Consider the following 12,630-nt stretch of genomic DNA (forward strand, 5'->3'; position numbering starts at 1 on the left):
AATACATTCTTTAGTAGTGAAATTTATGGGGCTTATTTTATCTTCCCAATATGGTAATGATGCTTTGAGATATATTCTTTGGATAGAAGTAATTGATAAAGTAAAAAAGTCTATTTACAATAGTATCGATACATTGGAACTCAAATGTCCCAGAAGTCAAACAACTTGGAATCCAAACACATTTTTTGAGGAAATTTTGCTTTAAAAATCAAACTTTTCTTGGAACTCAAACACAAACTAAGAAGACCATATTCAATTCAATTTATTAATTCTTTAAGGGTTAGAATCCCCTGGAATGGGGGAGAATACATTGATTAAAATTTTGTTTAAATTATGAATTGAAATGAAAACAACATACGAGTCGATACATCTTTGATATTGTGCAGAATTATTTTATTAATTATTTTAAATAACAAAAGTAAGGTTATAATTAAATTCTGATCTAATATGTAAAAATTTAATACTATGAAAAAGTAAATGTTGTAATGAATAACTATTAGTTTTACAATACTGACATCTGAAATGATTAAAGGAATACCAATGTTTTTCCATATAAAAAAGAACTTATTTAGCCAGAGTTGAATAAATCATTTTTTCAGATTAAAACTGATGTTCTGGTTATAAATTGTCAAAGGATCAGAAATAGCCAGAAAATAAAAGTTTTGGGTATGAAAAGATGCTGCACTTATTTTAGCTGAATCATTTAAGTAAATATTCTTGAAAGCTATATAAGTATAGCTTAGATATCTCAGAGATGTCTTCGAGATAAGATTCCAGAAGTCTTAAAGAAAAACCTGATAAATGCAAAATATTGTCAAGTATACCAGTTGTTTCTTTCACTAAGTTCTTTTAACTTTAAATATGCTGAATAATCCAGTGAAAGAGGGTCTTTAAATATTCTTCCTATATAATTAAGCATCCTCTTTAATACATGAATCCTAATATCATAAAGATTTAGTTCTGCTTTCAAGGAATAAGGTATGGAATGATCTAATTAAATAACTTTTTATAATACAGCATATGTAATTTTGGTAAATTGATGAAGGTCTTAAATTCAAAATCTGTAGTGTGTGAAAGTATCTACTAATAAATTACCCAAAGACCTATGCAAATAAATATTGATAAATAAATAAGATTGGTGGATTTGATTAAACTGTGAATTTTAATTACTTCTTTTATTGTTGACATAATTTTCACAACAAAAAAGAAACTTAAGAAGTTTCTTTTTTGTTGTGAAAATTATGTCAACAATAAAAGAAGTAATTAAAATTCACAGTTTAATCAAATCCACCAATCTTATTTATTTATCAATATTTATTTGCATAGGTCTTTGGGTAATTTATTAGTAGATACTTTCACACACTACAGATTTTAAATTTAAGACCTTCATCAATTTACCAAAATTACATATGCTGTATTATAAAAAGTTATTTAATTAGATCATTCCATACCTTATTCCTTGAAAGCAGAACTAAATCTTTATGATATTAGGATTCATGTATTAAAGAGGATGCTTAATTATATAGGAAGAATATTTAAAGACCCTCTTTCACTGGATTATTCAGCATATTTAAAGTTAAAAGAACTTAGTGAAAGAAACAACTGGTATACTTGACAATATTTTGCATTTATCAGGTTTTTCTTTAAGACTTCTGGAATCTTATCTCGAAGACATCTCTGAGATATCTAAGCTATACTTATATAGCTTTCAAGAATATTTACTTAAATGATTCAGCTAAAATAAGTGCAGCATCTTTTCATACCCAAAACTTTGATTTTCTGGCTATTTCTGATCCTTTGACAATTTATAACCAGAACATCAGTTTTAATCTGAAAAAATGATTTATTCAACTCTGGCTAAATAAGTTCTTTTTTATATGGAAAAACATTGGTATTCCTTTAATCATTTCAGATGTCAGTATTGTAAAACTAGTAGTTATTCATTACAACATTTACTTTTTCATAGTATTAAATTTTTACATATTAGATCAGAATTTAATTATAACCTTACTTTTGTTATTTAAAATAATTAATAAAATAATTCTGCACAATATCAAAGATGTATCGACTCGTATGTTGTTTTCATTTCAATTCATAATTTAAACAAAATTTTAATCAATGTATTCTCCCCCATTCCAGGGGATTCTAACCCTTAAAGAATTAATAAATTGAATTGAATATGGTCTTCTTAGTTTGTGTTTGAGTTCCAAGAAAAGTTTGATTTTTGAAGCAAAATTTCCTCAAAAAATTTGTTTGGATTCCAAGTTGTTTGACTTCTGGGACATTTGAGTTCCAATGTATCAATACTATTGTAAATAGACTTTTTTACTTTATCAATTACTTCTATCCAAAGAATATATCTCAAAGCATCATTACCATATTGGGAAGATAAAATAAGCCCCATAAATTTTACTACTAAAGAATGTATTTATAATTAAATTGATTTTAGGTAGTTTTAATTAATGAACTGTGTTACATATTTTAATAAATTTGATTAATTTTTTTAATAATTAAATGGTTTTTTTCTAGGGAGGAGCATTATTAAGGCAGACGAGCAGTCCTGGTTTCCATATGATGATTCCATTTATTACAACATTTAGATCAATACAAGTATGTTCTTATGTATTTAATTCTAAATATATTGAAAGTTTTAAGTTTCCTGTTATTTAAGGAAAATCTTAAGAAAAGTTTTTGAAAAGCATGTGATATATATGAGCCATTCACAAGGCAAATTGATTAACTCCACTTTTTGAATTTTAGTGTCAAAGCACTTTATATACTCATAACTTTTTATATTCATAATAATTTTCTCTAATAATAAGGATTAATACCATTTAATGACAATTTTATTGGCCAATGAAAAAAATCAATTAGATTGGCTTCTGAAATAAATAAACTTCATACTGTAACATAAATTTGCCAGCACACACTACAGCATTACAATAGCAGTGTGCGCTGACCAATGTCTTGTAGATAACAGAAAATTATTTAATGTTATTTCATCATAAAAAGTAAGTAAAAGAAAATAGTTACAGTCCAACTGCTGCAGAAATAAGTATACTTGTGAAATATTGATTGTTTTAATTTTGGTGGCAATTGTTTTCAGAAAAACAATTGCCACCAAAATTATACCGTTATATCAAAATGGATGAAACTAAAAATAATTTTATTCATTCCTTTTATTAAACATGATTCTTATAAAAATTTAAGAACAAATGACATGATGGGATCTCAAATACAGCTGATGAAGAAGACATTATATATGTTGCTGAATAATCAATTAAAACAATATAATAATGACCATTGTAACAGAACAGTAGTTATTCATTTTTGCAAAAAATCTTTAATAAAAAAAATGTATGATAATGAAGTTTCTCTATAATAAAAACAACTATAGTGGGTGATCAGTTAACGAACATAATTCGTTCCAAGACTTTCTTTGCTCACTACCCAATTGTTCATTAACCGATTATGAATTTACCATAGGTTTGTATGGGAATTTGATTAATTTGTTCTGGAGACCCCAAAAAATAAAAAATATATACTTTCTTACTACGTTCATTTATATGTAATAATAAAAATACATATATATGCCGTCTTGCATTTTCATTAGTTTTGTGTTTTTTCTTTGTGGGGGTTAAAGAATCTGTCTAATGTTGATTGCTTTTCTCTCTTCAGGATGTTCATTTATATGTAATAATAAAAATACATATATATGCTGTCTTGCATTTTCATTAGTTATGTGTTTTTTCTTTGTGGGGGTTAAAGAATCTGTCTAATGTTGATTTCTTTTCTCTCTTCAGGATTTTCAGAAGTAATTAATAGTATTGTAATTGTAGAGATTCCCAACCCTATTAAACTCAATCTGGTTTGTATGCCATTATAAGACTGTTGATCTGACATCCCCCACTTCTTCAAAAGATCTTTAATTAATAGCAGATATCGGCATTAATCTTCTTTTCTCATAATAAAACATATCTTGCTGAGTTCTTCATACAAGAATTCTTCATTCAAGAGTTCTTGGCATTCTTCTGTCATCAGATCCATTTCAGGTTCCATTATGAGCTCTTCAATGTTCTTTATTTCTCTGATGTGATTTTTGTTACTCCTTTAGCTGCTTGAGTCTTCTTGATTATACTAGATCTTTCTTATATAAGATTGAACTGTGCCCTACTGTAGATTTGTTCAAGCCATACTGCCCAGCAACATCAGACATCTTCTGCCCACTCTCTACCTTTGCTATTATAATTTCATCTTTCGAAAATAAAAACCGACACAAAACTTAATGAGTGCCCACCCGACAGTCTCGCGAATATTATAAAAGAATTGTTTGTCAGAAAAATAAAAGGCTGGAATTACAAGGGAGTATTTCAAAGTTCAAGGGATACTATCTAATCAGTATATATCAGGTTGAGCGTCAACGTCGATGTCTCCCACGCTCCAAAAAGTTACCTGAAAACAAAGGAAAATCAGTCTGTATTTGCTATTTTCGTCACTTCTTTTTATGTTTGTTCAGTGTAGTGTTCATTGTCTGATCATAGAAATATTTTGCGAAAGTGTTCGTTAACTGATCTGTTAGTTAACCGATCACCCACTGTATATGAAAACTGAATTTGATGTTACTATGTTTTTCACTTGCCAAATTGATTAACTCCCTCAATCACACCAAACTCATAATAGCATAGATATTCTATAATCATTATTATTATCTTCTACATTTTATGTCATTAAATAAAAGCTACATCTATAATAATACATTCTACAATGTTTATTTGAATTTATATTTTAAAAGGAATTTTAAAAAAGAATGAATGTTACTTTGTTGCTTTTCTCCACTTTGTTTTATAGAGTTAATCAATTACATGCTACTATGAAAACTATAAAATTTTGTAGTTGGATCTCATTTTAATAGTTGTAATCAAATTATATATAAATTTTATGTTATTGAGAAGGTAAAATTAATACTTATCTTTAAATTCTAAAATCAAGCACTGTTTTACAGGAGAATGCACAATCATTAATACAAATAACAAAAAACATGAGTCTGTAAAGTCAAATGTACTCATATCTAGAAGTACATCATGAAAATATATAGTTTAGAACCCAAATTTTAAAAATTTTTATAAAAAGCATTACAAGTCATTAAAAAAAAAACTAAATAAATGCTAAAACTGACTTTTCCTTACTCTATATGTCTCCATCATTTATAATCCACTTCCATATTTACAAAGTAGCTGAGTCTCTGAGATTTACTATAAAGTTAAATTTCTTTTTCATATTCATAATTTTTCAGCACAACCTATGTCTTTTATTTATCTTACCTTCTCCAATAACCTTGCTTCTTCCCATTTGACATTTTCCTTCTTTTCTAACTGCATAAAAGAAATGAATGGCATACAGTCTTCAAAGTGTAAAGTACTATATTATTTTTCCACCCTCTACAACGATTATTGACACGACTGTGTGCCAGAAATAGCCATTACCTAACGGGTACTTTATGCAGATTCACGTTAATAATCATTGTAGAGGGCGGAAAAATAATATAGTACTTTACAACTGGCACCTGAACAGGGACTCAAAGGTTAAGATTAGACTTGGTTGCTTTCTTTCATAGATTCTTTCATAGACTTTAGCTTTAGAGGAGTAACACCTCGTAAGTACAAAAATGGATGATAGTGCACCTGTAACCAGAGCCAAATATAACCAGCTACAGCAGCAGTTGTCAGTGCTGTTGCAACAAGTATCAACCTTGACGAATGCCAGGACTCATCTGACTTCATGTGTCACGTCTGGAACTGTCGAGCATACAACACAGAACATTACCAGTGCTGTATGGCCCGAAACTTCTACTCCTAGGCAGGAAGTGCCTACAACGTCTAACGCATAGATGGTCTGGCTTCAGACTGCACCACCACCGCCAGCCATCCAATTTAACGGTAGGTCAGCATTAACTGCTAACGATTTCTTGCAGGACCTCGAACAGCATTTCCTGGTGAACCAAATACCGAACACTAGATTGGTGGATACTGCCACTAGTTGTCTTTGNCTTCTTTTTATGTTTGTTCAGTGTAGTGTTCATTGTCTGATCATAGAAATATTTTGCGAAAGTGTTCGTTAACTGATCTGTTAGTTAACCGATCACCCACTGTATATGAAAACTGAATTTGATGTTACTATGTTTTTCACTTGCCAAATTGATTAACTCCCTCAATCACACCAAACTCATAATAGCATAGATATTCTATAATCATTATTATTATCTTCTACATTTTATGTCATTAAATAAAAGCTACATCTATAATAATACATTCTACAATGTTTATTTGAATTTATATTTTAAAAGGAATTTTAAAAAAGAATGAATGTTACTTTGTTGCTTTTCTCCACTTTGTTTTATAGAGTTAATCAATTACATGCTACTATGAAAACTATAAAATTTTGTAGTTGGATCTCATTTTAATAGTTGTAATCAAATTATATATAAATTTTATGTTATTGAGAAGGTAAAATTAATACTTATCTTTAAATTCTAAAATCAAGCACTGTTTTACAGGAGAATGCACAATCATTAATACAAATAACAAAAAACATGAGTCTGTAAAGTCAAATGTACTCATATCTAGAAGTACATCATGAAAATATATAGTTTAGAACCCAAATTTTAAAAATTTTTATAAAAAGCATTACAAGTCATTAAAAAAAAAACTAAATAAATGCTAAAACTGACTTTTCCTTACTCTATATGTCTCCATCATTTATAATCCACTTCCATATTTACAAAGTAGCTGAGTCTCTGAGATTTACTATAAAGTTAAATTTCTTTTTCATATTCATAATTTTTCAGCACAACCTATGTCTTTTATTTATCTTACCTTCTCCAATAACCTTGCTTCTTCCCATTTGACATTTTCCTTCTTTTCTAACTGCATAAAAGAAATGAATGGCATACAGTCTTCAAAGTGTAAAGTACTATATTATTTTTCCACCCTCTACAACGATTATTGACACGACTGTGTGCCAGAAATAGCCATTACCTAACGGGTACTTTATGCAGATTCACGTTAATAATCATTGTAGAGGGCGGAAAAATAATATAGTACTTTACAACTGGCACCTGAACAGGGACTCAAAGGTTAAGATTAGACTTGGTTGCTTTCTTTCATAGATTCTTTCATAGACTTTAGCTTTAGAGGAGTAACACCTCGTAAGTACAAAAATGGATGATAGTGCACCTGTAACCAGAGCCAAATATAACCAGCTACAGCAGCAGTTGTCAGTGCTGTTGCAACAAGTATCAACCTTGACGAATGCCAGGACTCATCTGACTTCATGTGTCACGTCTGGAACTGTCGAGCATACAACACAGAACATTACCAGTGCTGTATGGCCCGAAACTTCTACTCCTAGGCAGGAAGTGCCTACAACGTCTAACGCATAGATGGTCTGGCTTCAGACTGCACCACCACCGCCAGCCATCCAATTTAACGGTAGGTCAGCATTAACTGCTAACGATTTCTTGCAGGACCTCGAACAGCATTTCCTGGTGAACCAAATACCGAACACTAGATTGGTGGATACTGCCACTAGTTGTCTTTGCGGTAGCCCAGCGATGTGGTGGAAGAATGAAGGACGCCACCGAATCAACAACAGTTGGCCATTATTTAAATGATCTTTTCTGGATCTGTACACTCCTTTAGCCAACGAAGTAGCTGCTGCTAAAGAATTGTTTAGTCGCCAATACACCGGAACCAACAGTGTCAAGCAATTTATATGGACCACGGTACAGCTATACCACACTTGGAGACCTTTAGCTCGTGACGAGGAAATCATTCAATGTGTAGTTGCCCAGATGCCTCTACCGTTATGTGAGTATCTGGAGAATCTCCGTTCTTACTCATTAAACAAGCTAGTACGCACTGCAAAAGAGTATGAATTCAGAAGAAATGATCAAGGTTCTTCTGACAGTGCAAATCAGATTAAGGACTGTCGAAAAGTAAATAAACCACTGGAACCGAAAAGTTTTGCACCAGCAAAGTCACCCATGACATGTTACTCGTGAGGTGGGACATTTTTCAAGGACATGCCCCAAAGGACGACGACAACCTGAGCAGACGAGTGTCAAGACTCCCAAGAGTCCCGAACGAAAAGTAACGTTGGGAAAAGAAGGGTAATGGAAAAAGATAAACATTAAACTAGACGGAGACAGCGAGAGGAGGATACTGTCTCCAGTATGGATCCAAATGCCTCCACCGTAGGACTAATCATTAGTGAACCCTCCAAGTTGCCTGTGGTAAATGTTTTTATTACTGGAGTACTAACCTCAGCCCGGATTGATACGGGTTCTGACTTTACTTTAATAAATGATTCCGTGTGGAAGAAAATTTCTTTTCAGAATAGAAATATTCGGTTACAAGCTGGACCGAATTTTAAGTTAGCCATTGAAGGAGGAAAAGGAACCGCCATTGGAAAATTTCTAGCAAAGATCCAGATTGGAAATGTCACCCTTCACCAAGAGTGCATTGTAATGAAAGGACTTATAATGCAATGCTTACTAGGGTGTGATTTTGCCAAGAACCATGGATTAAGAATGGATTTCCAAAATTCAACAGTTTCTTTTGGAAGTAGTTAAACCAAAAGAGAAAATTTCACCCAAGTGGGACTAACTCCAAACCACTTTGAGTGGTGAAAGGTTAGTGACTTTGAAAAACGTATTATTACAATACCAGCAACTGTTTACAGATAAGCTGGGACTAACTAATATGATAGAACATGAAATCGTCACTGACAAGGCGACACCAGTATGTGGACAACCATATAAATACTCTGACGTAAAGTTAAAGGAAATTAACCTCCAGATAGCGGAAATGTTAAAGGATGGTATTATCCAACCGTCAAATTCTTCGTGGGCCTCACCAGTCATCATGGTTAAGAAGAAAACAGGCAATTGGAGATTATGTATTGATTATAGAAAATTAAATCAGGTAACAGTGACTGACAAATACCCTTTACCGATTTATTTCAGAGTTACTGACTTCGCTTAAGGAAGCAAACTTTATAACTACGTTGGACTTATCATCTGGTTACTGGCAAGTGCCATTGAAAGAACAAAACAGACCAAAGACTAGTTTTATTACAAATAGTGGCTTGTATGAATTTCTGATCATGCCTTTTGGTCTAAAGAATGCGCCAGCGACATTCCAAAGACTAATGGACAAAGTCCTAAAGGAAGAAAAAGGAAAGTATTGTCAAGTTTATTTAGACGATAAATATAATATATTCATCTACTTTTACAGAACACAGAACACTTGACCAATGTGTTCGAAAGATTGGCAGCTGCAGGATTAACCATTAAATTGGCTAAGAATCACTTTTGTCGCCCAGACATTCATTACCTGGGATTCAAAGTCAGCAATAAAGGCATTGCGATGGAAGATGAGAAAGTAAGGGCTGTTCAAGAGTTTCCGACGCCCAGAAATACGAAGGATCTTAGCACCTTTTTGGGAATGTGCAGCTGGTACTGTAGATTCATACCTAACTACGCAACCATCGCCGAACCATTGTATCAGTTACGGCAGAAACAGAAACTATGGGAGTGGACGGAAGAATGCCGTCAAGCTTTTGAAAAGCTAAAAAGTAAGTTAATAACTGCACCTATTTTGCAGCTTCCTAGGCCAGGTGTGCCTTATATGTTATATATCGACGCTAGCACTGTAGGACTGGGAGCAGTGCTTTGCCAGGAGAAAGTCATTGCGTATGCTAGTCGTACCTTAAACGCAGCCGAAAGAAACTATACGGCCACTGAGCTTGAGTGTCTAACCGTTGTTTGGGCTATAGATAAGTTCAAGGTTTACCTAGACAGAACAGAATTTACTGTCGTAACGGACCATTCTGTATTACGATGGCTCCATAGTTCTACGTCCCTCTCAGGTAGGTTAATGAGATGAGCTTCTGTTAGCAACGAGTGTGGTGAGCTTCGTAGCAGCAAACGAGAGAGGGGTCCAATAGGATAAAGTAGTTCCAAGGCGATTTTGAAGTTGTTTGATTTGTGGATCAAAGATTAGAGTGTCTTGAGAGTTGAGGAAAAAGGTTCCTAGTATATTGAGGTGATGATTAGGATCTTTACTTCGTAAGAATTATTGTATATAAGTTAAGTCTTTGAATTTTTGTTGAATTCCAAAGGGGAATAGAGTTAAGTTAGAAAATAGATTGATTTGAGTTTTGTCAGGTTGATTCTTATTGATTTACATTAAATAAATTATTTGATTTTTACTAAATTTTGTATATAGTTATTTATTAGAAAATTTTATTAAATATTGGATTGTTTTTTTTTTTTTTTTTTTTTGACAAACTTTGTCATTAGTTAATTCGGTGCACGCTTAAAGTCCAGGCCTAGCACATTAACGCGAATCTGCGTACAGTACCCGTTAGGTAACGGCTATTTCCTGCACACAGTTGTGTCAATAATCGTTGTAGAGGGTGGAAAAATAATATAGTACTTTACAAAAGTGTTCCTTCAGCCTTTTTTCTAAAGCTCTTCTTGTTGCTGTATGTGATGTTTCTCTTACTCATCTTTCTCTTCCATCAGTATAAATATTCTTACGTTTTTTACTCATTTTTTTTTCTCAATTTTTTTTAATCCATTAGCTTAGTCTATTAAAGATTATAGTATTTCAACAAAGTAAGAGTTACAATCCTTGGTAGACTAAAGAATTAAGAAAATAGAGTATAGTATTCCAAACTGTTTTTTTGTTGATTGAAAAGAAATTAATCTTTGTGAAATTTTTATTTCTGGAATAATAATCAAAAATTAAACAAATACTGGACTAAGTACATACATTGTATGGACTTACTCTAGAAGATGGTACTGAATGGTAATCTTGTTGTTTATCTATTTTTAGAAGTTGTAAATTCAGAAGAATTTGGAATTATTTTTTGTTGTTGTTTTGAAATTTTAATAGTTCTAAACTATATATTTTTATGCCATATTAAATAATTAGTATGTGACTAATGAGAGTTGGATATTTCTTAAGTGTCTTATTATATTTATACTTACATTTCAATTAAAAATATAATGCTCTATAATAGTACACCATTATAATAAAAATTTTCAAAGTTTTACATAAATTATTTTGCATTGACATTTTTTAAAACAAAACAATTTAACAGTAACTGTCATACAGAATTTCACTGTTAAATTGTATCAATTCTTTTTATAATTTCTATTTTTGTATAAATTTTCAAAGGCACAAAAAAATTTTTTTTTTACATTTTCTATTTAAAAATTTATAAATAAAAAAATCAATGCATGCACTTTTTGTTCGTATATTGAATGTGAATGGAAAAATATAAATATTTTTATAAAAAAATGATCAAACTTTATATGTAGAAAAAAATTGTTTTTTAGCAATGGCATATAAATATTTTTTTTCATTTCATTTGTTTTAATTCAGTTTATAGTTTAGATAGCCTATAAATATATATTTATTGGTTATCTAAACTATATATAAACAAACAAGTAAGCTGGAAAAACTTCTGATGTCTATATTAAATGTAATTTACTATCAATGATAATTGGGTCAAGATTTGATTTAAATTTGCTCAAATCATCATAGTTTTATTGTGATTGAACTGAATCTTTTAGAAAATAATTTTATTTTACATTTAATGTTAATTTAAATACAAATAAATATATATTTTAAAATATGTTAAACTTTGAATTTTCAAGTTTTTTGGAGATAAAAATAAATGCAGAAATCTTCCAGAAATTTCAGTGATGACACAAAGAATGACATTAGTAGACTGAATGTGGATTTTAAAATATGTTATTTTTGATATACAGTAGCTCCTTGTTATATTGTGGATTCAGATGTATTGTGCTTTTTTTTTCTATCTTTTGTTCCTCAAATTTTAAAGCATTTGAATTAATAAATTTTAAAATATCAATTGCCATTGAATTTCTTTTTGCAACAAAATACCGTATTTTATTCCTACCATTGTCCTTGAAACTATCACTGCAGGTGAAACAAAAAATTCATCAAGATCTAAATGAGCAAAACAGATGGACAGATAAATTTATTATTTGCTTCCTTTTGATTTCAAAAGTTGTTTGTTTATTAGTTTTAAGTAGGCCTACATTTACAAGTTTCTGTGAATTTAAAATTTCACACTTTTATGTGAATTGAGGTATTGACTCAATTCACATAAAGGTGTGAAATTTTAAATTCAGTGGGTAATGTCTAAGAAGAATTTTTTTATTTCTGAACAGAGTTCTAAAATTTTTATACAGTAGTAACTTTATTATTTAGCTTTTTAGAAAATTTTTACTCTGTAATTTTATAAGTTTTGATGTTCTGTTATATGCTCAATATTTATTTATTGAAATTTTCAATTACTGTATTTATAATTTTTATTAAACAATATAAATTACGCAAATTTTTAATAAGCAATTTATTATGAAATATAGTACTGTACAATAAAATCGCAACTGATATTTTGTTTTATATTGACAGTATTTGTCTTTAAATGTTATTGTTAAAGAAACAATAATGCTAAATGGGCATTTGTAAATGTAATGTTTACGTAAATGTCATTTAATACGATATAACCACAAATAAAATTTAGCATTGAACA

At 30.6% G+C, this 12,630-nt stretch overlaps 1 protein-coding gene across 1 annotated transcript in view; it reads left to right on the forward strand.

Annotated features, from left to right (window-relative positions):
* LOC111626699 (erlin-2-like) overlaps positions 1-12,630 on the forward strand; it is a 41,357-nt gene that overhangs the window by 8,852 nt on the left and 19,875 nt on the right. The window contains exon 3 of the mRNA XM_023370180.1: positions 2,530-2,610. Coding sequence (XP_023225948.1) covers positions 2,530-2,610 — 81 coding nt within the window. The remainder of the gene's footprint in view (positions 1-2,529; positions 2,611-12,630) is intronic.

The sequence above is a fragment of the Centruroides sculpturatus genome, unplaced genomic scaffold, assembly GCF_000671375.1.
Source record: "Centruroides sculpturatus isolate CEXI.00-Female unplaced genomic scaffold, Cexi_2.0 scaffold381, whole genome shotgun sequence".
Taxonomy (NCBI): Eukaryota; Metazoa; Arthropoda; class Arachnida; order Scorpiones; family Buthidae; genus Centruroides; species Centruroides sculpturatus.